The sequence below is a fragment of the Mesoplodon densirostris genome, chromosome X, assembly GCF_025265405.1.
Source record: "Mesoplodon densirostris isolate mMesDen1 chromosome X, mMesDen1 primary haplotype, whole genome shotgun sequence".
Classification (NCBI taxonomy): domain Eukaryota; kingdom Metazoa; phylum Chordata; class Mammalia; order Artiodactyla; family Ziphiidae; genus Mesoplodon; species Mesoplodon densirostris.
In genome coordinates, this window is record NC_082681.1 from 2,839,244 (window position 1) to 2,866,152 (window position 26,909).

The following is a 26,909-nucleotide window of genomic DNA, read 5'->3' on the forward strand; positions in this document are numbered from 1 at the left end:
GAGCCTCCTGGTTAAGCTCAGCCTGGCTCTGGGGCCATTCTCCCATGGGGGCCCGTCCAGCAGGCGGGGTTCGGAAAGGATGGGAGACAGGACTGTCTCCTCCTGGTGGACTGGTACGGGGAGCAGGCAGGAGGCTCTGGGTGAGTCGGCGGGAGGGGTGCGTGGTGGGCCGAGGGGAGAAGGCGGTGCCTTGGGGGGACCTCTATCCCCCCAACTGGGGCTGGACTTCTCTGGGCCTGCATCTGCCCCTTCTCCACCTGAGCAGCTTCTAGATGTCTCCAGGGACTGGCCGCAGGCCAGCCCAGGGGCAGTAACGGTGGGGACCATGCCCCTTTCCTGCAGATCAGTGGCTGCCCCTGCTCTGCCTTCCCCCTGCATGCTGGGGATGAGGGGCTGGAGGCTGGGGGAGCCCTGGGTCTGGGCGTTGGGGAGCTGCCGCTGGCCCCTGCCTGCTCCTCTTCCTCTCCCTTCCTGAGTTCATGCTGTTTTTACTGGGCTGTGGCTGGGAAGCAACTGTGATCTGAATCCGGGCTCATGGTGGCCCAAAAGTACTTCCAGAAGGGGGGCATGGCCAGCATGTTTTCAGCTGCCCAGTTGGGAGAGGAGGCCTGAAAGCTTGAGCCTTGGCTGGCTTTACGGCCCTTCCCTACATCCGGGGGGGTGAAGCTGGCTGCCACCCAGGGGAGGAGCAGGGTGGCTGTGCGGCCGCAGGAGGGACATCAGAGTTGTGTGCAGAGGGCGGAAAAGTGTGGATTGCTCGGGGTGGGGCACTGGGCACAGAGGTGAGCGAGGCTCTGAACAGGGCTGCAGAGCAACAGTGACCTGAGTGGCTGGGATTGCCCTTGCACGCCGAAGGCAAGAGGGACCCATGGCAGGGCCCACGCAGGGAGGTGGAGTGGGGATGGGGCAGGACAGGCGCAGACGCCTGCCACTGGAGTGGGGATGGGGCAGACTCTGTGGCCAGTGCCTTGAATGCGTCCACCTGCTGCCACCTGCCCACTGAGGGCCCTGGAGACCCACAGCCTGCCCCCCCAGGGCGGGGGGCCTGGTGACAGTCCCTCCTCAGGGGATGGTGGCACGTTTAAGCTGTCTGCGGGATGGCCAGGGCTTGCTGTGATTTCAGGTCCTGCTTCTCTGGTCCTCCCACCCAGCACTTTACCTCCTGTAGCCTGGCCATGGCCTGGCCTTCCCCCGGGACAGCATCCGTTGCTGGTGGGGTCTGGGATAAGCACACTAGCATCAGGCCCTGTTCTGGGGGCACGACACACCCCTTGCCCCACATTGGTCTGAACTAAGGGAGGCAGAGAGGAGGCCAGTGCAGATGGGAGCCGAGTCGGGACCCCCTGGGTGCCAGGGCAGTGGGAGGGGGCTGGGCCTGGAGATCCAGCAGCCTGTGGTCTGGGCCCATGCTTCCATCCAGCCTGTCTACAGTGTCAGCACCCTTGCCAGAAAGCTCGAGCCACCCTCAGGAGAATGGAAGCAGAACTTTATTCCTCTTGGCTAGAGAAGAGAACTAGCGGGTGGTTGTGCACAAGACCCCCACCCCTCACCCCTCCCAGGAGCAAAGAAGACAGGCAGGCTGCCTCTGCTCGCCCCTCTCCTTTGCCCAAGTGGAGGCAGGGGAGCGCAGCACAGGGCAGGGTCGGCTGCGGTGACAGGGTGGCCAGGGCTGGCCAGGGCTGGGGCGGGTGCTGCTCGGGTGGCGGAGGGCGGGCGCAGGGGCACTTCTCATCCTGGGAGCCGCTGGCTGGCTCGGACACGGAACTCAGGGCACCAGGACGCGGTAGGGGCTGCCTGGGATGTGCTCGTCCCCCCATTTCACCACCAGCGTGTACTCCCCCTTGTCCTTGAGCAGGTAGGAGACGCTGTAGAGCCTGCTGCCCACGTGCTTCACCAGGATCTCCTCGCAGGGTGTCCGGGGCCCGTGTACCCCCACCAGCAGCATGTTGTTGCCTGGGGCGGGTGGGAAGGGGCCTCAGTGCCAGGCCCCAAGTCCCCCACCTCAGCTGTGACTGCGCTGACTCCCTTCTCCTGTCTTGTATCCTCCCCTTCCCACCTCGTCGCCTGTTTTGGGGTGACAGCCCTTCCTAAAGAGCTGCGAGCAACCCCCCACGCCCCAGCAAGACCAGCAAAGGAAACTCCAGCTCCTCCAGGGCACTTTCCTGAAGGGTAGAGGAGATGGCAGGGAGGCCCAGGCTGGAAGTGGCCCGCTCCCAAAGGCATTCCCACCCGCCTCATTCCCCTTCCCATGTTCCCAGACATTGGCTCTCCGCTCTTATTTCTAGCCTCATCTCTGGAACCAGGCTAGGGCCTGGACACCCACCTGCTTTGCTGCAGTCCACCGTGAAGCTGCTCTTCTGGCCCATGTAGGCCTTGCTCAGCCCCACGCCCTTGGCCAGCACCTTGCTGGCGTCGGTGGAACCTGGGCCTGGGGCCCCATGCTGGGGGGCACTGGCAGTCTTGGTCAGGGAGTCCACAAACACTGATGATGTCTCATGGAGGCTGTGGTTGCTGACCAGACGGTGACCTGCAGGGCAGAGCACGAGAGGCTAAGAGGTGGCCAGAGTGTCACGCGCTGGGTTGGGTAGGGGCAGTCTGGTACAAGGCTCACCTGTAACTCTGGCCTTGAAGGGGCTGCCCCCAATGTGGTAGGGGCCGCCGTACTTGATGGAGATGAGGTAGCTGCCAGGTGCCATGGGGGTGTAGGTGACGCGGTAGCCCTCAGGGCACTCCTGGCAATCCATCTTCACCTTGGAGGGCCCGTCGATTGTGACCGATAGGGCACCAGCGCCCGCATTGCTTGTGTTCACAATGAACTCAGCTGGGCTCCCTGGGGAGGGTGGGCAGAGCTGGCCTGGCCTGTTTCCCCACTGCAGCCCCCCAGTGTAGCCTTGTCACCTCCGCACGCCTCCTGTTGTCACTGAGAGCTTGGAGGGGGGACCCGAGCAGTTGTGTTCACACACCGGAAGCTGCACCCACTGACCTACCTGTGACGCCGCCTTCCAGGCCAGCTCCGTAAGCGGACACCAGGCCTGGGTCCCCTCCGTGCCCAGGCTCCCCAACTCGGATCTTGAAGGGGCTTCCAGGGATGTGGGTGCCATTGAACTTGACATCAATCAGGTAGATGCCATTCTCCCGTGGGATAAAGCGCACGGCGTACTTATCTGAGGGGCAGAGGAACATGCCGTGGGCCTGGGGTCTCTCCTCCCAAACTGACCAACTGGCATCGGCGAGGGGCTTCCCTTGCCTGCCAGCGTTGAGTCCAGCAGGTCTAGGGGGCCCACTCAGCTTTTTTCCGAGACCGTGCTGGGCACCCACACCCCACTGCACAGACCTCCTGAAGCCTGCGGGGCGAAGCTTTAGATGCCCAAGCTACTGCTAGGACTCATTCGGACTGGAATCTCTTGTAGGCAAAATGCCCGCCTCGATGCCTCCTTCTCCAAAGATTACCATGGGTGCCTTACCCCCCACGTGTTCACTGGGGCCCAGAGACAGGCAGGAACTTGCTTGAGGTCACGCAGCTGGGAAGGGGCAGGATGAGGCTGTGAACTAGTGAAATTGGGCCAAGCAGCTCCTCCCACACCCGGGGCTGTCCCCAAGTTCCAGGCCTTGGCCAAAGACCTGGGCAGCCCCCATCACTGGACTTTGGGTCTCTCCCTCAAGAGACTGCACTATACGGCCTGCAGAAGGCGTTTTCCTTCCTAGCAGCATGGCTGCTGAGCTAGGTACCCCAAGGGCTTGGGTCACAAGTTGGGGAAGCGCCGCCCGGCTGAAGGAGCCCAGGACTCTGGGCCCTGTCTCGGCTGCTTCCGGAGTCCGTGCCTTCCCTTTGTACTCTCAGCCTGCTTCCAGCCAGTGGGCCAGGCCCGGGGGAGGCCCACTGCTCCCAGTGGGGCCAGGGCAGACGGCTGGGTGGCCAGGAAGGGACAGGGCCTCACCTTGGTCGATCTCTGTGACATAGCACTCCTCCAGGGCTCCTGAGGGGCTGTGCACCTTGGCATCGATCGCCCCCTTGGCCCCGTTCAGGCTGACTGCAAAAGAGGCTGGCTGGTTGACCTTTAGCCCTGACTCCTGGAAGCACAGCAGACGCGGTTAGGGGCTGGGGCGGGGCAAGGAAAGGCAGGGCTCCAGAAGCAGGAGGCCCACAGGGTTGCACTTACCCATCTGGCGTCCAGCTTGGTTTAAAGAGGGAGAGCCATTGATTCTCGAGGGGCAGCAAGCTACAGGCACACACCCCCGCTCCCAGACCCACGCTCTACAATCACACACCGGGCGGCAGGAAGGGGGGTGGCCCCGCCCTGCGGGCAGCACTCAGCCCTGGCAGGCTGTCCCTCTTTAAACCTCAGCCCTGGTGCTCAAGGGGCACAGGCTTCTGTTCAAAGCCTTTAGAGCTGAGACACGAGAAAAACTCCACGCGACGGTCAGGGGTACTTCCTCCGACCCCAAGCGTGGGCTGCACCCGGCCAGAGCAGAAGCCCGGCGCCCCGAGCTGGGCTGGGCGGGTCACTCGACACGGGGCCAAGGCCTGCTCTGTGCGGCGGCTCTGGTCTGGCCGGGCCCAGGAGCCCCAGGCGGGCGGTTTCTCTCGGTGCCTCACCTGAAGACTAGAAACAGTAAGGCGGCGGGCGTCACCAGACGGAGAAGCCACAGGCACCACAAAAGGGCTATCGGGGATGTGCTCCTCGTTGAACTTGACTGAGACCTCGTAGTCACCTGAGCAGGGAGAGAGAACAGAGGGCGTGCCGGGAGGTCCCCACCTGTCAGCATTCGAGCCTGCCACCTCCCACAAACAGCCTGAGTGGCCCTGGGACCTCCAGGTGGAGGGTGGGAGCCGGGCAGGGCTGTCCGCATAGACCCAGCCCAGCACCCAAACCCGAATGCTGCCTCCCAGCCCCAGCCACGTCTCAGTACCTGGCTCCTGGACCACATAGGCCACGCCACAGGAGCCATCCTTGCGGTCCTCGAAGGAGATCTCGGCCTTGCTGGGGCCCTCGACAGCAATGGCCAGGCCCCCGGCACCAGCTTCCCGGGTCCAAATGCTGAATTCAGCTGCGGGAAGGTACAGTGTGTCCTCACGGAGGGCTGCTCCCGTGGCATCGGCTCCCGCCCAGCATGGCTGCTAGCCCCCTCCTGCCCCCCAGCCCCCGCCCAGGCATGGCAAGAGCCCTGCAGGAAGGCCTACCTGGCACTCCAGCTTCAGCCCTTTCCAGGCCAGGGCCCCCGGCGCGGACCTTGTGGGCTCCCCCTTCCCCCAGGGGCCCTACAGTGAACTGGAAAGGGCTCCCAGGCACGTGCTGGCCCTTGTACTTGACGCTGACGGTGTGCATGCCCATCTCAGCGGGCACGAAGCGGATGCAGTAGGTATGGTTCTCCCCTTCCACGATCTCGGCCTCATGGCTCTTGCCTGATGGGCTAGTCACCTGGGCTGTCATGTCCTGGATGCTAATTTCTGTAGGTGGGGGACAGCCTGGTGAGCAGGAGACCGAGGGCCCACCCCTGTTTGGGACCACCTCGGGCCGGCACATAGGACTCCCTGGGACCCTCCCTGGCGCCTGTAGCTCCTACCAGGGATCTTCAGGCTCAGGTCACAATGACTGCCAACGTTAGCCACCGAAGGGGCCCGTCGCCTGCGTGTGATGCTCTCTTTCACCCGGCCCTCGCCTGTGACCTTCACGGAGAAGGGGCTGCCTGCAGGAAGAAAGCACAACCCACATCCCACACAAGTTACCTTCTGCAGGTGGACCCTGGGGTGTGGCGAGGAGGGTTGCCCAGCCATGGGGAAGGTGCGTGGGTGCCTCACTCACCAGGCACGTGCTGGTCAGCGAACTTGATGTTGATGATATAGTTTCCAGGCTCCGTGGGGCAGTAGGTGACCCTGCATGTGCCATCCTCCAGGTCCTCTGTGTTGATGTCCACCTTGCTGGGACCCTCGATGGACAGGCTGAGCCCACCATAGCCTGCGGGAGGGACACCCCTGAGCCAGGGGGCCAAGTACAGTGGTCTCACCCCAGCTTCCAGGCCACCACTGCCTACCTGCATCACGGGTGTCGATGATAAACTCTGCAGGCTCAAAGGTGTGGCCTTCGTGGAGGCCCTGGCCTGAGACCCGCACGCGGCTGGCATCCCCAATCTCCGACTGGCTGATTACCACGGGGATGGGGCTGCTCGCCACGTGCTGGCCATTCTTCTTCACATGCACCAGGTGCTCCCCGGTCTCCTTGGGCACGAAGGAGATCCCTGGACACGGGGAGGGGCTGTCAGCTGGGGAAAGGCGTGCCCCCACCCCCTGCCTCCCTCCTTTCCAGAAGGCCCTGCTCCCCAGCCTCTTACCCACGTGACCATTGCGCAGCCGCTTCAGCAGACAGGGCTCCTCCCGGCCCGAGGGCGGCACCACCGTGGCTGTGAGCAGGCTGAGGTCCGTCTCCGAGATATTGATGGGGATGTCAGCGGCAGAGCCCACCTTCAGGTGGGACATGCGCATCGAGTCGTCACCTGGCAGGGGACGGTCACTGTGTGTCCAGGCACAGAGGGAGACTGCACCCACCCTGCCACCTGCCTCCTTTTGTCACTGCTCTGGGTATCACCTACCTGTGACCCTGGCAGTGAAGGGGCTGCCCGGGATGTGCTGCTCGTTGTACTTGACCAGGATGCTGTAGTCACCAGGCAGCACGGGCAGGTAGGAGACGCTGCACGTCCCGTCCTGGTTGTCAGTGCAGCTGATTTCTGCTTTGGATGGGCCCTCGATGGCCAGGGACAAGCCCCCTGGAGAGAGTTGTGGGTGAGGGTGGGAACTGTGCTGAGGGACACTGCGCCAATGAGGAGAAGCCCCAACGGGCAAGCAGAGTCTGGGGGTGGGGCAGGGAGCCTCATCTGGGGAGCATCTCCAGTGTCCAGCTCCCCACAGGATGACAGTAGCCCGTGACACACAGGCAGGTCAAGACGAGAGCTGCCGCTCACCCTCTCCTGCATCCTTGGTGTTGACGGTGAAGACAGCAGGCTTGTTCACCACCCCGTGGGTGAGGCCAGGCCCGTAGGCTGTGACGTGGCCGCAGTTCACATAATCCACGTAGAACTGTAGGGGGCTTCCTGAGGCAGGAAGAGGGACCACGTGGAATGGGGGCCTCGTGTTGTCCCCAAGCCCTTCCCCCAGCCCCACGACCCTGTAAGGTGGTGGTGGCATGCTGAGGGGCGCACCTGGGATGTGCATGTTGTCATAGCGGATGTCCATCTCATGCAGGCCGGCCTCGCTGGGTGCGTAGCGCACGGTCACGGTGCCATCCTTATTGTCGGTGATGGCCGGCTGCGCCACCTTGCCCGAGGGCATCCGCACCTCCCCTACAGGGCAGTGGGGCCCGGGTCAGGGCAGCCCGTTGGCACACTCTGGCCTCTGTGGCTCCCTAGCTCCTTCCCGCCCCCGCTCACCAGTGATCTCGCCCTTCTTGATGGTGAAGGGGATGACAAGGTCGAAGGGCCTCAGGCTGGTCACATCCAGCCCATTGACACCCACCAAGGGTCTTTCTGGGGCCTGCAGTGGAGACAGAGGGCCTGAGTGAGGAGCTGCAGGAGGGCCGGGGGTCCCGCGTGGGAGGATCTGGGGCCCCTCCCAACAAGCGGCAGAACAGGGCCTCACGGGACACCCAGCTGGCTGGTCCCCGAGTGTCCCCTAGGGCTGGGAGGAGGTGGGCCAGGCCATACCCAGGTCTGCTGGCCGCCCTGGGCGTAGGTGTATGGTGGGGCCAGCTGCTGAGGCCGTAGTGGGGGCTGCGCCGCGGGCTGGTCTCCGGCCAGAGCCTGCGGGGCAACGCACGAGAGCTGGAGACCCTGTCACCACAGATGAGCCCCGCCCGGACGCCTCACCCCTGACCCCTCCTGACCGTCACTTGGAAGGGGCTGTTGGGCACGTGTTCGCCACCGAAGCGCACGCAGATGACATATTTGCCCGGCTGGGGGGCCGTATAGAAGATGTCAAAGGTGCCGTCCTCGTTCTCTACCACGTCCACGTCCACCTCGGAGCCGTCGGGTGTGCACACGGTGCAGGTCACCTTGCCTTTGCCCGCCGCCTTGGTGTCCACGGTGATCACCGTCTCCTCCCCAATCTGGATGGTGGGGCCGATGCCAGCGCCTGGTGGGGTAGGGTGGGTCCCCAAAGGGGGGGCCGGTGCATGAGCGCGGCGCTCGGGCCACTCCTGTCCACCTGCCGCCCGCCCAGGCCTTACTGCCACCACCAAGCACAGCCAGGCCTCCCGCCCCCGCCCCCCCAAGCTGGGATGGTGAGTGATTTCTCAGAAGGCAGGAAAGGTTCCCCTGAGCCACCTCAAGCCTGGGAGTCCTGTCTCGGGGGAGTCCCCCACATGGGAAAGGCCCAACGGGCAGCACCCAGGAGTCTGAGAGGAAGGAAGGGCCGGGAAGCCCACGAGGCCACCGCCGCCATCAGGGCACAAGCATTTGCTGCCACCGCCCCCGCCCACTTGGCTTCAGCCTGTGCCGTGGACCACGCTGAGCGGCGCCAGCGCTCCGGCTGGGCCCACGGCTGCCTTCGCCCCTGTGGCCTGGCCCCGGCCCCGGCCCCCAGTGCCATGTGCGGACGCAGTGAGGCAGAGTCCTGCTGCAGCGTGGGGGACGTGACACTCGCCCCCCGCCCCCCGGGCCTGAAGGTGAAATTGGAGTTTCCTGACAACTGAGAATGCTCGCTCGACCGGAGGCTTGCAGAGAGGGGCAGCTGGGCGTGGCCCGGCGCAGGCAGGGAGCTGGGAGCAGGGAAGCAGGTAGGCAGCAGGGTTAGCACCCAGGAAGCACAGCGCAGCAGGCAGTGGCATCGCCCAGGGGGAAGGGGGGCAGGAGGCCCAAGCCAGAGCCACGGCCGCGGGGCGGCGAGAGCGGAGCAGCTGAGCAGCCTCCAGGGCCCCAGAGCGGCCGAGGAGAGGGGAGGGCAGTGACGTTATGATCTGGGCTCAGCCGCGGAGGCTCGGGGGGCTGTGGGCTGGGAGGCCTGGCAGCGAGTGCTTTCTGGAGTCCGGCCCCTGCCAGGGAAGCAGCTGGGAGCACCGGACCAACTCGAGGGCTGAGTGCAAGGGGGCCCCCTGGCCAGCCTGCCACCGGACTCTCCTGTCCGTCGAGGGCTCCCACTTGGCGCAAGGGCTCCATGCTGGCCTTCCGCGGCTCTCCTGAGCTCTACACCCGGCCCCCACTGCTGCCGCCCCTGCCCTGGGAGGCCTCACCTCACACATAGCCACACCTGGTCTCCCTGGCTCGGAACCTGGACCCGCCAACTAGCTAGTAGCTCAGGCCCCAACCTCACAGTCAGCCCCGACTCCCCGCTTTCCCGGCCCAGCGCCCAGCCCCTCAGCTGCTCCATCCTCAAAGTACCCGCCCTGTTTGGCTCCCCCTCAAGCCCCACCACCAGCAGCCTAGCCCAAGCCACCCCTCCAACAGGTCCAGAGGTGACTTCGGTTCCCCAGCTGGGCGCCCTGTCTCCATTCTGCACGCGGTGGCCAGGTAAACCGAGACCACTCCCTCAGCCCAGCCCTGCCCCTGCCTCTGCCCCCCCGGGCCCTACCCCCTGCCCTAGGCACGCAGGGCTGGCGTCTCAGACCCCGAGGCCTGCTGTCCAAAGTCATCGAGCCCCTGCCGTGGAGCCCCAGCCACCCTCTAACTTTCTCCCTGGCTGCCTTGGCCAAGGTCCAGGCCGACAGCCCTGAGGCTCCCGTGTAGTCGTTGCCTCTTCTTGGTGTCCCTGGCTGGGGCTGGCTCTCCCCTCCCATGCCTGAGCAGGAGAACCTCCGTGCCTGGTTGGGGACCATCTGAATAACGTCACTGCTTGGGGAATAGGGGGAGGGAGGGAGTGGGGGAGGGGGGCCACCGAGTGCACTTTGGGGCTCTGAGGCCGGGCCGGGCCCCGCCATGCTGGCCGCCCAAGCAGTCGACGCTGGTGCTACGGCACTACCAGCCAGCCCCACCCACTCATGCAGCCTGCACCTCCCCCGGCCTGGGACGCAGAGGCCCCCGGGAGGTGGGGATGGGGGTCTGTGGATCCGGCAGGGGCTGGGGACTCCCACTGCTTGGGGGAGACCCCACGCGAGAGCCCTGGACGCAGAAAGAGGAAGCGAAAAGCAAGGGCCTGCTGCCCGCCCCCGGGACTTCCCCGGGAAGCCAAGATCCCCAGACCCCAGAGCCTCCAGGGGGGTGCCTCTCAGGATGCACCTCACCCCAAAGCTCTCAGCTGCAACCCGACTTCTCAGATGGGGAAATGGAGGCCCAGAGAGGGGGAGGGCCGGAGCACTCATGCTCAGCTCCGGAGGCCTCCCTGGGCCCTAACCCTCCAGTTCCCCCCTCTGTCCCTGCCAAGAGCTGCAGCTGGAACTGTCCTGGGAATCAGCATGGAAGAGGAAAGGAAGCTGCCCTCTGGGCAGGAGGGGCATTGGGAGTGGCCCCAGCAAGCAGCTTACCTAGCCCGTGACCTCCGATTGACACTGAGGTGAGAGGGCAGAGAGCAAGGAGAAAGGTCAGGTGAGTCACTCAAGGGGGCGGCCCCCACTCCCACACGCCGCCCCAAGCAGCGAGCCCTTGCACACAGGCACACCCAAGCCCCGTGCTGAGCGCCGTGGCCGCTGGCGGGCTGGCTCACCTGTGACGGTGCACTTGCTGGCATCCCCCGTGGGCACGGCCCGAACGCGGTACGGGGAGAAGGGGATCTCATCACCACCATACTTGATGAGGATGGTGTAGCGGCCCGTCACGTCTGGCACGTAGGCCACCGTGTACGTGCCGTCGTGGTTGTCTTGGATGTGCGTCTTCTTGGGCTTGCCCTCAGGGTCCTGTGTGGCAGAGCACAGGGGAGGCGGTTGGCCCAAGCCCAGCCAGGCCCGGGGTTCCCTCAGGCCCTCTCAAAGGACTAAGCGTCAAGCACCACTGCTGCAGGGACAGCCTCTGAGCCGCTCAACCACCATGGCCCAAGACGGCTGCCTATCCACCACTGTCCTTTACTTCCCCACAGACAAGGTCCAGAAGGGAAGCACCAAAATGCCCAGTGCCCCCGTCCCCTGCACCCTGCGTGACAACAGGCAGGGCCAGGGACTTGGCGCTCATCCTGCTTTACCCCCACGAGGACCTCTCAGCTCCCATCCTCTACCCCAGGGCCTGCCCTAGCACCAGGACAAGTTCCCCCGAAGATCTCAGAGTCCTAGCCTTATACCTGGCCCCAGAGAATGTTACAGGCAGAAAAGCTGCGGCACTAAGGGCTTTGGTGACATCAGAAGTGAGCAAGTGCGTGCGTGGGGAAGCCTGTGTCTGTCACCACCATCCTAGAGGCGGGGGGCCTGCCCTGGCTGGCACGGCTCCTTAGGGAGACCAGAGAGCCGGACTGGCCCATCTGCCCCAGGCCGCGGACCCCGCACTGCACCCCGCTCCGGCCTGGGCCCCTCCCCTCCCTCGCCTTCCCTGTGCCCGGAGCTGCAAAACAGCAGGACCAGGCGGCCACCCGTGCGGCCGGCTCACCGTGATCTGGACCGCCAGCAGGCCCTCCCCTGCGTCCTTTGCGTCAATGGTGAACTCCACAGGCAGGCTGGCGGGCACGCCAGTGGTGTTGAGCCCGGGGCCGCTGGCCTTTACCTTACTGGCATCATGTGTAGGCAGCACCTTGACCTTGAAGGGGCTGTTAGCCCAGGATGCTGTGAGCGGTCAGGAAGGCTCTTGGTGCCCAGCCCAGGCCCCTCCCCACGGGCAGAGGGCCCAGCCTCTTACCTTCGGGGCACCTCTTCTTCCCCGTACAGCACCGAGATGCTGTAGGGCCCCTCACGGCTGGGCACATAGTTCACGGTCTGGGTGCCATCGGCATTGTCCACCACATCCACCGGCTCCACCAGGCCTGGCCCCCCAGACAGAGCCTTAGCCGGTGCCCTGGGCCCCTAGTCCCACCGCACTAGAAAGCCGAGTCTGGGCCACGCACCCAGCCCTCACCCCAGGGGGGCTCGACTTGCCCTCACCTGCCCGTCCCCAGAACAACCCTGAGCTCCTGTGACACCTCACACCCTTGCCCGCTCTACCTCCCTCCCGCCTGCCACATCTGCTCAGTGGCCGAGTCCTGTCTGTTCTGCTTCCTTTTGGTCCCTTGCACCAGGGCACTGGCTCTGGGGTCAACTGCCTGCCCACCGGCCCCGCCCCCCGCCCCCCCACCGTGTGCTGGGTCCCCTCCCTCAGAGGACCACACTCTCCTGAGCTGACCCCCACTCCCAGGCACAGGAACACTCTCACCTTTGGGCCCCTGCACTTTGACCTGCAGCGGGGCCACGCCGGCCTTGCTCGTGTCCACCTGGAAGGACTGAGGGAGGTTGGCACGGACCATGCCTGGGCTCAGGCCAGGCCCAGAGCACTTGACCTTGGACGCGTCTGTCACATCGTGCACAGGGACCTTGAAAGGACTGCCTGGAGGCGGGCAGAGGGATGGCAGCTGTGTGAGACAGAGTGGAGGGCGGACAGGTGGTCCCAGCCCGGCCCCAGCTGACCTGCCTCCTCACCTGGCACTTGATGGCCGCCGTAGGTGACATTAAGGCTGTAGGTGCCAGCCTCGTAGGGGACGTACTCGACCGAGCAGCTGCCGTCCTTGTTGTCCATGCAGGACATCTTGGCCTCGGAGGGGCCCTCTACAGCCAGTCCCAGGCCCCCTGTGCCAGCTCCCCTGGTCCAGAGAGACAGCCCGTTATCCCCTGGGTTCCAAGGCGCACTGCAGCCCCTGCTTCTGGGGCCCTCGCTCACCTGGTCTCCACGGTGAACTTGTTGGGCTTGTTGGTGGTGCCGCTTTGGATGCCCGGCCCATGGACGCGCACTCGGGAGGGGTCACAGCCCTCGGTCACAGGCACCTGAAAGGGGCTGCTGGGCACAGGGCTGCCGTCGTAGGTCACATCCACAGAGTGGAGTCCTGCAGGAGGGCAGGCTGGGTCATAAGGAGCCCAGGTCGCCCTGCCCCCACCCCCGGCCCATCCCTCCAGCGCCCCAGCACGCACCCTCCTCGTAAGGCGTGTACTCCACTTTGTACGTGCCGTCGCCACAGTCCTGCACGTAGGTCTCGGTCAGGTTGCCCGAGGGGTTGGCCACGCGAGCCTTGACGTGCGGCCCTCCGGTCTGCGTCAGAGCCCGGGCATCCACACTGAACTCAGTGGTGGCTTCTCGGAAGACGCCTGCAGGGGGTCAGGGAGAGGAAGAATGGGGCTCCAGGGGCCCTGGCTCCCCCTGCTCCCGTGCCCTGTGGTGGGAGGCCTCTCACCTTGGCCCTCAATCCCGGGCCCATAGCACTGGACGCCTGAGGTGTCCACTGCGGGCTCCACCTGCAGCTTGCTGGGGAAGTTGGGCACAGGCTGGCCGCCGTACTTGATGGTGACAGTGTAGGCCCCGGGGCACAGGGGGATGTAGGTGATGGTGTGCGTGCCGTCACCGTGGTCCTGGATGTGCACCTCGGCTGGCAGCCCCGCCTCGGAGCGGATCTCAATGGTCAGCTCTGCGCTGCCTGCACTCGAGCAGTCCACGTGGAACTGGCCTGCCTCACCGGCGGTGGCCCGCTCCAGCCCAGGGCCCGAGCACTTGACCTTGGATGGGTCAAAGCAGGGAACCACGTGGGCCTTGAACGGGGAGCCGGGGATGTGGGTGTCAGCGAAGAGGATGTTGATGTTGTAGTCCCCGGGCTCCGTAGGCACGTAGGACACAGAGCACGTGCCGTCCCCGTTGTCCAGGCACTCAAGCTGGGCCTCACAGGGGCCCTCCACTGTCAGGCCCAGGCCGCCTGTGCCGGCGCCCTTGGTGTCGATGGTGAAGCGGGCAGGGGAGCCTGCACTGCCCCCCTGCAGCCCCGGCCCAAAGGCTTTCACCTGAGGGAGGAGGGGCAGGTCAGGAGCCAAAGCCACGCCACCTCCCTGACCCTTGACCCTCAGACCCCCAGCCTGACTCTGTCTGCCTCCTCTCGTTCTGGCTCCCCTCCCCCACCAGACGGGCACAGGCAGGCCTGAGCAGGGCCACCACTCAAAAGGACAAAAATGAGAAGGGGTGAGGGCGAGTCTGGAGAAGAGAGGGGGTGGCGCCTACACCCCAGTTACCTTGCTAGGCTTGGTGGGGGGCACAGCTTCGAGAGAAAAGGGGCTGCCAGGCACAGGCACGCCGTCGTAGGTCACCTCGACCTCATAGGGCCCCTCTTCACGGGGCACAAAACGCACCACGCTGTTGTCAGCCCCTAGGCCTGGCTCCACCTTGCAGGGCACTGCTGTCCCCGAGGGGCCCACAATCTTGGACACCACTTTGCCTTGGCCACCGGCACCCTTCGACTTGACTGTGAACTCCTGGTCTTTGCCAACATCCACCTCTGTTGACATGATGAAAGGAAGGAGAGAACTGTGACACGGGCCCAGGCAGCCCCGGGGCACGCTCAGTGGCTGGCTGTGACAGGCCCCAACTACTTACTCTCTCCCAGGCCGGACACCTTGATCTTGCTGAGGTCCAGGCTTGGAGACACCGCCACCGAGAAGGGGCTCTTGGGGATAGGATCCCCTCCATAAGTGACACTGACACCCACTGGGCCCTGGGAAGGGTACAGAAGGGCAGGGTCATGGGTCATGGCCCTGGTCCCCCTGGCCTGTGGCTTCCCAACTTGGGCATGGGGAGGGGGCTTCAGAGACAATGGCTTCTCTCTGCCACTGCACCCCCTGGACTTCCATGCCCGCTCTCTCCCAGGTGGGAAACGAGAGTGGGCGGGAAGCCCCCTGGAGCTGCCCACCCAGCCCACCACATGAGGGGCCGCACGGGCTCAGCAGGTGTATGGACAGGCGCGGCCACGGGGGGTCAAGGTAGCTACCTGCTGCACAGGAGTGTACTTGACGGTATAGGTATTGTCATGGTGGTCAACGAGGTCCACATCACGTACCGCGTCCCCCTTGGCCAGCCCCGAGAACTGGACATCCAGCTTGCCTTTGCCGGCGGCTTTGGCATTGACCGTGAAGTGGGTGGGTTTGCCAAGCTCGACACCTAAGGAGACACAGCTACCCTGTAGGGGCACCTTGCCCCACGCCCCCTCGGGGCTCCCCAACCTCCCCATGGGGTACTCGTCCTCACCGGTACGACTGAGGCCAGGGCCCTCGGCCTTCACCTTGCTGGCATCATGGGAGGGGTCCACCTTGACCCGGATGGGGCTGGTGGGCGTGGCCTGCAGGGAGCGGGAGGAGAAGGGCTGAGAGGAGAGCAGCACCCCAACACCCAGCAGCATTAGGGGCCGGGAGCGGCAGCACCCACCTGGTCAGCAAAGAGGACCATGATGGTGTAGCTGCCAGCCCCACGGGGTGTGTACTTGACTGTGAACGTGTCATTGTCATTGCGGATGATGTCGAAGTCAATGTCGGCCTCAGCGGGGCCCACCACACCGGGGGCACACTTGATGCCAATGCTGACGTCACCTGCGGGGGAGGAGGGAGTGGAGGCTGGGACCTCACGGGGACACCTCACCCACTCGCCCACCCGCGCTCTCGAGGCAGGGCCTTACCCTGGCCGGCCTCCGTGCAGTCCACAGTGAAGTAGGTGGGCTCGTGAGCCTTGAGTCCCGTCTTGGCCACTCCTGGGCCGTACACCTTGACCTTGTTTGGGTGGCTGCCGGCTCCCACATTCACCTGCAGGGCACGGGGGCAAGTGCAGGGGCATGACCAGTCTGGAGGAGGGGCAAAATGGCGCGACCACCCTGGGGAGTCGCCTGGTGGCTCCTTGAACAGTGACATGTAAAGCAACCATATGATGCTGCAGTGCCACCACCCTTCGCTATCTATCCACCCAGAGCAATGAGATCGCTCGTCTGCACTGACACCTGTACTGGAACATTCACGGCAGCCAAAAGGTGAAAAAACCCCAAACGCCCATCAACAAATGACTGGACACCTAACACGTGGTCTATCCATACGATGGCGCATCATTCAGCCATAAAAAGGCAGGAAGCACTGACTCATGCTGTGCTGCGGGTGAACTAACGCGAACACGGTGTTGAGTGAAAGCAGCCAGACATAAAAAGCCACAGGGCCTGGGAGTCCATCCCCAGTAAATGTCTAGAGAAGGTAAACCGCACAGCCAGAAAGCGGGTGAGCGGCTGCTTAGGGGCCGAGGGCAGTTGAGGCGTAGAGGAGTTTCTCATCCTCGATTGTGGTGATGGCCGCACGACTCCGAACTTACAACCACCGAGTTGTTTAATTGAACGGGGTAGGCTGTACGGTATGCGAGTTTCATCGAAGAGGGCCGTAGCAAAGCAAAGCAGGCGCCCAGGGAAGTGGGCTAAAGGCCTGTCTGAGGCCTGCAGAGGGCAGGCTCACCCGGAAGGGGCTGCTGGGGATGCTGACGCCTCCCCAGGACACCATGGCCGTGTGCTTCACCGGCTTCCGGGGCACGTAGGAGCAGCTGTAAGTGCCGTTGCCGTTGTCCTTGACCACTGCCTCCACGGGGCAGCCCTCGTTGTCCTGGAAAGTGGGCGGGAGCGGGCGGTCTCCTGGTCAGTGCCCGGGTCTGGGCACCTGCCCACCCTGTCCCCACCACAGATGGGCACCCCACCTGGACTTGGACCCTGAGAGGAGCCTTCCCGCCGTGCTTGGCATCCACCGTGAACTCTGCTGGCTTGTTGACAGCCACACCCGTCTTCTCCAATCCAGGCCCACGTGCCTTCACCTAATGGGAGGCCACCCAGATCTCAGGGGACCAAGTGCTGGCCTCCAAAGACAGAGTGGCAGGAGCACGCTGCCGGCGACGCCAGCCCAGGGCCCCAAAGCCCAGAGACCCAGCCCAGCAGCCCGCGCCCTTTACCCTGTCGGGATGGAAATCCTGGGGCGCCTCGCGGATGTCGGCCATGAAGGGGCTGAGGCGGATGTCTTCACTATTGCACAGCACGTGCACGGCGTACTCGCCAGCCTCCTGGGGCCAGTAGCGCACATCACAGGAGCCATCACCCTTGTCATCACATTCGATCTTGGCCTGCGACGGGCCCTCCACCGAGAAGCCTGACGACAGCCGCCAGCTCCGTCAGTGCCTTGGAGCCTCAGGAGGGTGGCCCTTACCAGCCTCTGCCCCCAGGTGCCTACATCGCAGTCTCCAACTTACCCAGGGTGCCCACATCGTCCCCAATGGCCTCCACCACAAAGTCTGCGGACTTGCCGACGACGCCGCCCTCCAGCCCGGGGCCCCAAGCCCGCACCTTCTGATTGCCACACTCGGTGCCCACCTTCACCTCGAAGGGACTGCAACGAGAGAGCCACCCAGGGGAGTGCCAAGGGGCCCCATCTTGGAGGGGGGCCAGCCCAAACCCAGCAGAGGGAGGAGCGCACCACCTCTGAGCTCAGCCCGGGGCCTCACCTGCGCCCGATGTTCTGGCCGCCCCACGTGATGGTGACAGTGTATGTGCCGGGGACCATGGGGTAATACTCGAAGCCATAGACACCATCCCCCAGGTCCTTTTGTTTCACGCGCTCTTCGCCCTCTGCCGGAGACAAGGGAGGGCCTCAGGCCTGCCCAGCAGTGGCCGGGGACTCACACCGCCCACCCCAGCCCAGCCACAGGCCAACTTACTGGGACCCTTCACGGTGACCTTCAGCTCCCCACTGCCCGCGCCCTTCGTGTACACCTTGAAGTCGGCAGTCTCCTTCACTCGCACACCCTTGGGCTGGAGGCCCCGGCCGACGGCGCGGCAGGCCCCTGGGTTACAAGCTGTGAGCAGAAGGCTGGCTGAGCTGCTGGGAGCTGGCGCTGGGCGACCCCTCCCTTGCTCCCACAAGGCTGGGCCATCGGGCCACATGGGCCAGTAAGGGATGCGTAAGAAAGAACTGGAAGGGACCGTGACCCTAGGATCTGTGTGGCCCAGGCCAGGACACGGCAGGCCTCCTCCCACCTGCTCCAGCCATGCCAGCCCCCCGCCTAGCCCCCCCCTAGGAAGACAGATCCAAGTACCGTTGACCCTGTGGGCAGAGCAGAGAGCAGCAGGTTTCTAGACAGCTGGAGCGAGCTCTTCCGAAGGTGAGAGCGTGGAGAGAGAGAGAGAGATGGAGAGGGCAAGAGGAGGAGGAGGAGGAGGGTCCCAGCCGCGCCAGAAAGAGTGCCCCGCACAGTGCAAGTACAGAAGCCCCGGGAGCCGGGCCGGGGGCTGGAACGGGACCTGCCCGGCTGCCCCCCTCCGAGACCGCAGGGCTGGAGCCGTGCCCAGCGGGGGGCGGCCGGGACTGGCCTACCTTGGCCAACAGTGACAGTGTAGGGGCTGCGAGGGATGGGCACACCAGCGAAGGTGACATGCACCGTGTGGACGCCCTCCACGGTGGGCTGGTAGCTGCAGCGATACGTGCTGTCGCCCCGGGCCTCCAGCTGAGGCTCCACGGTACCCTTCCGTCCTGTGGGGTCCTGGATCACCACTTCCACCTCGCCTGTCCCCGCTCCTGCCAGGAGGCATCGGCTCAGATCCCGGAGCCTCCAGGCCGCTCCTGCACCACCCCCAGCTCTTCCCACAGACCTGCCGGCCTCGGCACCCTCCCCTCACCCGCTGTGAAGATCTCAAAGTAGGTGGTCTTGTTGGCGATGTTGCCGCTGGGCTCCAGGCCAGGGCCCTGGGCCGTCACTTTGCTGGCATCTCCCTGGGACTTGTCCACATACACCTCGAAGGGGCTCTTGGCGATGTGCTGGCCGGCAAAGAGCACGGTGACCTGTTCCCAGGAGGGGCGCAGCGTGAGGGCAGGGTTGGTGTGCCCTCGCCACTGCCCTCGCCACTGGCCTCCCCTTGGGATGAGGGCTCACCTTGTGAGTCCCCGTCACCTCGGGGACATACCAGACAGAGAAGGTACGGTTCTTGTCGTTATTGGCGGTCACCTTTGCCTAGGGCGGGAAGGAGTCCGTGAGCCGTAGCTCACAGCGGCCCCTCCACGCGGGGGCCCGGCAGCGCCCTGCCCTGCCTGCCGGCCGCCCTACCTCCTCCTGGTGCCCGGCTGGATCCTCCACATACACCAGCACCTCTCCCTGCCCGGCGCTTCTGGTCTCCACGGTGAACTCTGCCCGCTTCTTCACCATGTTGCCTGTGGGCTCGATGCCTGCCCAGGGATTGGGGGGAAGCCACAGGCTGGCTGTGAGGGCTGGCGCACCCCCGCCGCAGCCCCATCAGGCCGTTCGGAACGGGGTGAGTCAGTTCGGTGTACACCCCAGCGCGCAGAACCCGGCCTTCAGCCCCAGCTGTGCTCCTGCCGTGGGACAGGCCTGGGCCTGTTTTCTAGAACGCTGGCTTGAGTTTGCCTCGGGCTGGTGTGGTGGGGGGAACACAGAGCCAGTGGCCAGTTTTGACCAGCCCTGACCCACTCCTGTCTGACTCACGGAGGGGCATTTGATCACCTGGCAGCCACGTGACTGAACACTCCCCGGGAGCTCACGTTCAGGGAGGAGGTCACCTTGCAGGAGGACCCCCCGCCTGGCTCTCTTACCTGGCCCGTAGGCTCGGGCTTTCTTCGGGTTCAGTTTGGGCCGCAGGGGAGCCCCTGGTTTCAGCTTGGCCTTGGGAAACTGGGACAGGTAGGTCATGACGGAGTGCTCATCCACATTGGGGTCCACGATCTCCTCAGGGGTGATCACCTGTCACGCGCAGAAAAAGGAGCCAGTTGGCCTCCAAGCCTCAGGGTCCTGGGACGCGCCACCTCTCTGCACTGGGACCTCGGCCCCCAGACGGCCCCGGTTGGCCCGGCGGAGCGTACCTGAGGGATGCCCAGCCAGTCGTCGGCCTGCTGCATGGCTTCCCTCGCGTTGTTCACGGGCTTGCTGGCATCCCAGGAATCCCAGTCAGGGCACAGGCCTGTGGGGCAAGGAAGGCCATGAGCTTGGGGGGCCATGAGGCCTGGCTGCAGGCCATCCCCTCCACCCCCTTACAGGTGGCCCCGCCCCCCCGATGCCCCTCACCTGGGGCACAGCTGTCGACAAGGGCGCCCAGGGCCCTGCCACTCTGCCAGTCCCGGCTGAAGTTGGTGATGGGCAGCTGCGGCAGCTTGTTCTGGATCCAGCCCAGGAGCCTCTGCTTGGGTGTCTGTTTCTTGGCCTCCTCGTCCTCCTCCTCATCCCACATGGGCATGGAGATGGAGTAGTGCAGGATCAGGGTCCAGATGAGGCCCAAGATCAGCTTGAGGTTCCCGTCCACAATGGCCTTACTGTCTGTAAGGGGAACGAGTGGCAGCATTGGGTGGGCAGGGCCGACCCGGGAGTCCCCGTGCATGCGCGCACACACACGCACACACGTGGGTTTGGGGGTGGCACGCATTTAGGGTGTCAGGCCACTCCCAGGCACTGGGGAACGTGGCAGCACAGCAGGCCCCAGAGAGGAGGCAGAGGCCCCCGTGGGGCAGGGTGGGGTGTGGGTCGGGGCCCTTTCTGCCCAGGTCCCCTTTGGGGGTGTGAAGGAGGTTCGGAGGCAAAACACCTGTAGACACATGGTGACAATAGAGCACAATGAGGGGGCATTGCTGGAAGCCCTGGGGCCATGGGGACCCAGAGGAAGGACAGGACACAGACCTAGGCAGCAGACAGGGCCAGGGGAGGCCTGGGGAGGAGCCCCCTTCCCCAAAGGTGGCTCTGGAGAGTGAGTGTGATGAGTGCTTTGCAGGGGCCCACCGCCCATCCCCAGGGATCTCCAGGAAAGGGCCCCTGACCTGCACTGACAAAGAGGAAGGCAGGCAGGCGGAGAGGTTGGGAAATATGGCTGCTGCCCTGGGGTCGCGGGGACGGGTGGATGGCATGAGGCCGGGGAAGCAGAAGTGGAGGCGTTGGGCAAGGACCCTTTGGGTGGAGGGTGTGAGCCCCGCCCCCCCACTGCCTTAGTGCTCCCCCTCCCCCAACAGAGCCAGGCTGGGAGTTGGGCAGCAGCCCTGGCACGGGGGAGGGGCTGGGAGCCCCAAGGAACCAGTGGTTGGGCTGCATGGCCCTGACTCACTGGGGCCCGGCAGGGATGGCCTGCCAGCCAGGATGACGGGCAGGACACATTCCAGGGGCCCCCTCACCCAGCCCGAAGGGGGAGGGTGGAGTCAGTGAGCCTGGGTTGGGCGCTCAGGGCCCAGCTTGGGAGCCTGGGTGGCAGAGGTCATGGGTGGGGTCCCCAAGTCCTGCTGTCTCAGCAGAGCCTGCTCAGCTGCTGCCTGCCCTCCTCGCCACCTAACGGGCCACTGGGCTACAGGCTGGTGGCCGCCAAGCTCACCACAGGGGAAGTGGTTAGGGCGGGCACCCTGCACCCCATCCCCATGGCAATCCCTCTGGGCTCTGAGCCCCACCCAAGGCCCTTCTGGGTCTCAGCCTTCTCAAGCAATCAGTGGGGGGGCCGGGGGGGCTCTGAGAACTCAGGAGGGCAGCTCATCTTTGGAATCCCTGCTGGCGTGTTCCACCTACCCTTCCCCAACAATCAGTAGAAAATACTTGTCTAGTGAGTCAACTTGGGGGTGGGGAGAAGGGGATGGATGCCACCAAAAGGGTCATCAATGGCAGGTAGCCTCTGAATCCAGCGGGCGGCATCTTGCAGACCAGCTCAATGCCATTCAAAACAGAGCGGCCTTCCTGCTCCTAGACTGGGGCTGGTCCCGGTCCCTCACCACTGCCTTGCACTGTCCCCAAATGGCAGCTAGGAGGGTGGAGTGGGGGCTTCAGGCTAGGGGTGACTGGAAGGTTCAGAGAAGACCAAGGGCACAGGAGCAGCCGGGACTTCCCGTCAGGCTCCCACCCGCAGAATCCCGAGTCTAGCACAAGCCCTCAGCAGGCCCGAGGTCCACTATGACCCACGAGGGGAAACACAAGGCCAAGCTCATCAGCCATCATCGGGCTGGGCCCTCCCCACCCCCCCCCCACCCCGGTCCATAGGAGGCTGGCCTAGGCCCTCCCATCCACCTCACAAAAGAGAGTGGGAAGGACCGGGCTCAGAGTTGAGAGACTGACTGGTTGGATGGCCCCGCCCCATCCCACCCCCTTTCCCCAGCCCCCCGGGCCAGCCTGCCCCCTCCCTCCCCTAATCACTGCTGCTTTCCAACATTTTTTTGCCTTATATGGCAAAGCTCTGGGAACTAGGCCTGCTCCAGCCAGCTCACAAGAGGAGGAGAAGGAGGGAGGGGGAAGGAGGAGACCCCCCCCAGACAATTGGGGTGTGGCCCGCCTCCCCACATCCGGTTGCCCCCCCACCCAAGGCTCAGAGATGACTCAGCTTGGCTAGACTGAGGCTGGGACTGGGGGGTGGGCCTCGGCCTCGACTTGCATTCCAGAGAAAGAGGTGGGGCCCTCGAGACCTGCCCTGAGTGGTTGGGGGCACCTGAGTCTCGGTCCCTCCTTTTCTCAGGCTCAGCATGGACCGGGCCAGGGCTGTAGGGACAACTGGAAGGCCTCTTTTGATTGTGAAGAAAAGAAAGCTCGTGCCCCTTCTCTCCCTGTCGCATCTTCCCGCCCCCCCCCCCCCCCAGTCACCAGTTCTGTCCCTGTGTGGCTCTCATCTCCGAAGTCCCTGGGATGATGCAGTAGGCCCGATCAATGCCAGCCTCACCAGCCCGGTGACACGAACACTGGGCTGGCAGCGAGCCCAGCACATGCTGGAGTACCTCCCAAACAACTCCTGCATATTCTAGATGCAGGAAAGCAAGTCCTACATGGAGGCAGGAGTTTGGCACAAGCTCGACAGTAACCGGGTATCTAAGTGACGACAAGCCAGCTCGCTTCACTGGCCAGCGCCCAAACCCATCTCAGGTGCTGTTTTGCTAGCTATGGCCCTCTCTGGCCCCCTAGTTCCCGAAAAGAGACCTAAACTTGGGGTATGAGCCATCCTCACTGGGGGGCGGGGCACTAGACAATGGGACCCACAAGCTCCAACCCCCTGTTTAAGGAACCACACGGGTGCCTGAAGCCCAGAGGGCCCTCTCCAAACTGCTGTAGGGGATGGAGAGCCCCGGCCTCCCCCTCGTTAGAGATGGGGCGCTAGGCGCACAGCCAGAGCTTGGCCAGTGCCCGCCCCGCCAGGCCCTCTCCCACCGCGGGCGCAGCGGCGGGGGCGCGGCCTGTGGAGGATGTGAGCTCAGCCTGGGCGTGGGCCAGCCGGGGACCGGCGGGCGGGGGCGCGTAGCGGTCCGCACGCACCGCCGGCCTGCGAGCCTTTGTTCTCGAGGCCCACACGGAGCTGGGCGGCCCCGGGGACTCCAGGGGCGGCGCCACAGCTTAAGGGGGTGTCTGCGAGGGGTCGGCCCGGAGAAGGTGGGAGGACGCGCGGAGCCCCCTCCCTCGCCGCCCCGCGCCGCCGGGCGGCCCGCCGCGCCCTCACCGATGGACACGAGCTTGATGCTCTCGCGCTCCAGGAACTCGAGCGCCACCGACACGTTCTCGAGCTGCATCTGGCGGAAGGTGGGCCTCTGGTTGTGCTTGCGGTGCATCTTCTTCTGGCTGAGCACCTCGAGCAGCGCGATAAGCCGCAGCCCGTCGCTCAGGTCCTTCTGTAGGTTGGCGATGCGCTTGCTCACGCACTTGAGGTGCTCGTTGCACCAACGCGTGAATGTGTTCTGCTGGATCTTCTTCCACGGCGCATCCTCCGCCAGGTCCTTCTCGGTGGCCGGCATCTCTGCGTCTCGCGTGTCGGCGCCACTGCCCGGAGCCGCGCCCGCAGCGCTCTGGCCCGCCCGGGAGTGGGAGCTACTCATTTTGAGGCGCGAGGAGCCGAGGGGCGGTGCTGCAGCCCAAGCGAGGGGACGGCCCTTTAATTAAAGTCGCAGGCACCTCAGCGAGCGCGGGGCAATGCAGACAGCAGAGGTTGCGCTGCGGAGAGAGCGAGCCCTTTAAATGCGGGGCGGGGGCGGGGCTGGGAGGCGGAGTCACATCGGGGCGTGGCCTTGGGTGGGGCTTCGGGGCTGTGCCCGCCCCGCCCCACCCCACCCGTTGGAATGCCCCCCTGAGTCCCCCCGCCCAGGCGACTTCGACCCGACCCCCAGGCTCCGGGAAGGGTCGTTGGGCCCCGTAGCGGGCAAGGATGCGCTCAAGTCCTGCGATCTCTCTCCTGCGCTACAGGAAACGCTGCAGCTAGGAAAGGCTGAGCAGTGTCTGGCGCTGGACCTCTTGGCTTCCAGCGGGCACACCATACAAGGGACTTTCCTTCCCCAAGGCCCCTGCGGGGGGTGGGGTGGCTCGCCCTCCCTGCGTCACGTGGACTCCGCTCGGTCCCCGCAGCCCCCCGTCGTCTCCTCTCCCCCCCGAGCTCCGGCGCTTGGGGTTCCCTGGACGCGCCCCAGCCGGCGGCCCCGGCAGCAGCAGCAGCAGGAGCAGCAGCAGCGGGAAGGGGCCCTATCTGAAGGGCGAGCCCTTGGAGAGCGCAGGTCTGGGCCAGGCGCTGCTGGCAGCGCTTTGCGCGCGTGCGCCACGCCAGGGAAGCCCGTAGCGCCCGAACCCTAGGCCAACCCCCCAGACCCCTGCCCCATCCCGCCTTCCCGCGCTCTGCAGGGCCTGGCCTGCGCACCTGCGCCCCGCCGGTCCCCACCGCCTCCCTCCCTCCCCGCTCCACCCGGGAGGAAATGGGGCACTGGGCCGGGAGGCCACCGGCACTCCAGGAGCCAGCAGCCTTGGAAGGGGCCCGGGCGTGCCATTGCGCACTGGCACAGGGCGCCGTGTGATGCATGCAGAGACAGCGAGTGCCCGCCTCACCCACCAGCTGTCTACCTGGGGCGGGAGAGGCTTCCTCTCCTGTCGGAATGGCCCCTGAGCCCGGTGTGACCGGCGGCCAGGCAGCGGCACGGGGCGGGGGTGGGGGCTTCCAGACTCAGAGGGACCTGCTCCGGGGTTCCAGTAAGACTTGGTGGGCTCTGAGCACCTGGGTCTCGGTGGGCTTCAGGGCCGTGGTAGTGCAGAGCGGGCCCCCAGGACAGGGGGGCCAGGGGACCGAAGGGGGCAAACCACGGAAGGCTGCCAAGGCCTGCTGGGGAGCCGGGATGGTGTCTCCAGGGCAATGGGGAGCTATTTGCTCAAAATTAATTTTCTGGTAGATAACTGGAGACTGTGGGAGGTCACTGTGGGGAGACGTTGACCGGCAAAGGCACAGGGGCAAGAGGCCTGTTGGGACATTCACTGCCACCCCAGCCTACTCATGGCTTTGTCACCAGAGTGGACTCACTTCCCCCAGTCCTGTGTACCTCCCCTCTCCAGGATGTTCCCTTCTTTACATCTTTTTTTCCAGAAAGGCATGTCTCTGTCCCTCCTGCTTGATTCTTCGATTGACCCGCAGACTAGCAGTAATTAAGTTATCTGCTAAAGACCAGTGGGAGAGGAGGCCCTGGGTCAGCCAGCACGTCATGCCCAAATATGGTTGACTCTTACACAGCCCTGGTGTCTGCATCACCCGCAGTGGGGCTGCAGTCCCCACCGGCATCTCCCGTGCCCTCCAGCATGCTCGCTTAGGGGCTGCCTGTCACCCCACTGGTTTTTCCTCACCAGTGGTGATGGTATGGGGTCTAAATGATGTTTTTCAGTCTGAGGCTCACCTCCTGTGCACTGTGCACTCCTGACCACTTTCAGACACATGTGCACAAAACTCCACACTGCGGTGTCTGGGAACTGGGATGGAGGTGGGAGAGAGAGCTGTAGAGGGGGACCTGTGTGGACCCCTCCCTACCAGGCCCCATTCAAGAGGAGGTGAGAGTTGTTCTTCTGATTCCCCTGCCCCACTGGAAAGCAAGTTCCCAAGGACAGAATTACACCAAGAATTGATTTTCACTCCATAACTGACATTCAATTGGGTCATCAGTGTTCATTCCTTAATCTTCAGAGAGCAGGGAAACTGAGTCTGAGTAAGCGACCAGAAGCTGGCTCCAGCAGAAAGGGGGACAGAAGCTGGGTGCCCTGGCTTCCAGCCCTAGGCTTTCCCTATTTGGGGGTGATAAGTGATGGGGGTGTAGAGGGTTCTTGTCCCTAGGGGACATAGTATCACCACCAGGTGGCGCCCCATCCCAAAGCCCCCAGATCGGGCAGTCCTTGGAAGCCCAAATCCAGCTCTTTCATATTTTCCCTTATTTGGAGTAGATTCTTGGATGTTAGACACACCCCGCCTTCCACCCCACTCCTGCCCTCAGACCCCAGGCCAGGCCCTCCCACAGGGGTGCTTCGGCTGATGAAGAAAGCCAAAGAGTGGCAGGAGGGGCTGCTCAGGCAAGTCCAGGTGCAGCAGGTGACAGCACTCAAGTCCTGAGTTCCCACTTCGACAGTGCTGCCTGGAGCACACGCAGGTGGGTCTGCCAGCGGACTTCACCTGCTTCTCCTGGACCAGGTGGCATGGGAATCTGGGGACCCTGCCGCTCACATCCTGGCTCGTGTGAACATCTAGCTCAGAGCCAACCTGGGACAGGGCACAGCCTGAGAATCTGGCCTGGCCACCCTCCCACCCGGGTCCCCTTGGAGCACAGCAGCCCAGGAGCCAGCCCCCATGTACCCAAAGCAGTTGGTGCCCAGAGGACTGGTGTCACAGGTACCCACTGTCGCCCTCCCAGGGGGCATACTGCCTGCGAAGTGTCCTTCCAGGTGGTCACTCGCGCTCAGCCCACACAATGTCCTGCTTTCAGGGCCTTGCCTTCCTGGACAGTCATGCAGTGACCCGCTCACGGGCACCCACGAGAGCCCATATCCTGCCAAACGCTCAGACACCCTCTCTCTCAGGGACCCCCGTGGCTTTCGGCTCCCACACTCCTGGGCACACACATAGGTTCCCGGGGAAACCCGGGAAGGCGGCTGCGCTCACGCACCTGGCTGCACCTGGCCCTGGGCTCCCGCTCCGCGAGGAGCTCGGTGACCGTTCCACTCGGTGCCCGCCTCGGAGGCCTCACCTGCTGTCCCTGCGGGCGGCCGGCGACCGCGGGGTGGCGCCTGGCCGGTCGTAGACCCCGCGCCGAGCGCCTCGG

General features: G+C 64.7%; 1 protein-coding gene across 4 annotated transcripts; it reads right to left on the reverse strand.

The window, feature by feature from the left end:
* Nucleotides 1-1,465: 1,465 nt before the first annotated feature.
* FLNA (filamin A) lies at nucleotides 1,466-26,909 on the reverse strand. 4 transcript variants are annotated; one of them, XM_060086251.1, is made up of 48 exons: nucleotides 26,835-26,909; nucleotides 23,300-23,787; nucleotides 19,924-20,172; nucleotides 19,722-19,819; nucleotides 19,455-19,602; nucleotides 18,952-19,070; nucleotides 18,781-18,858; nucleotides 18,527-18,689; nucleotides 18,225-18,425; nucleotides 17,569-17,706; nucleotides 17,356-17,479; nucleotides 17,104-17,240; nucleotides 16,810-17,003; nucleotides 16,561-16,674; nucleotides 16,326-16,469; nucleotides 15,515-15,638; nucleotides 15,268-15,428; nucleotides 15,091-15,181; nucleotides 14,834-15,003; nucleotides 14,443-14,560; nucleotides 14,082-14,344; nucleotides 13,259-13,856; nucleotides 12,999-13,172; nucleotides 12,751-12,913; nucleotides 12,513-12,673; nucleotides 12,250-12,420; nucleotides 11,740-11,863; nucleotides 11,494-11,650; nucleotides 10,625-10,814; nucleotides 10,446-10,469; nucleotides 7,875-8,122; nucleotides 7,696-7,791; nucleotides 7,423-7,525; nucleotides 7,195-7,335; nucleotides 6,958-7,086; nucleotides 6,589-6,762; nucleotides 6,331-6,492; nucleotides 6,034-6,237; nucleotides 5,805-5,957; nucleotides 5,566-5,688; nucleotides 5,183-5,449; nucleotides 4,912-5,049; nucleotides 4,598-4,713; nucleotides 3,939-4,071; nucleotides 2,988-3,164; nucleotides 2,612-2,830; nucleotides 2,324-2,527; nucleotides 1,466-1,953 (listed from the first exon to the last, which is right to left on the reverse strand). In XM_060086251.1, the coding sequence occupies exons 2-48, from the start codon at nucleotides 23,670-23,672 to the stop codon at nucleotides 1,766-1,768; spliced, it is 7,944 nt and encodes a 2,647-aa protein (XP_059942234.1). In that variant the 5' UTR covers nucleotides 23,673-23,787; nucleotides 26,835-26,909; the 3' UTR covers nucleotides 1,466-1,765. The 4 variants fall into 4 exon arrangements, with proteins under 4 accessions (XP_059942234.1, XP_059942235.1, XP_059942233.1 ...); XM_060086252.1 differs by having other exon boundaries at nucleotides 18,225-18,422; nucleotides 26,754-26,863; XM_060086250.1 differs by having other exon boundaries at nucleotides 26,754-26,863.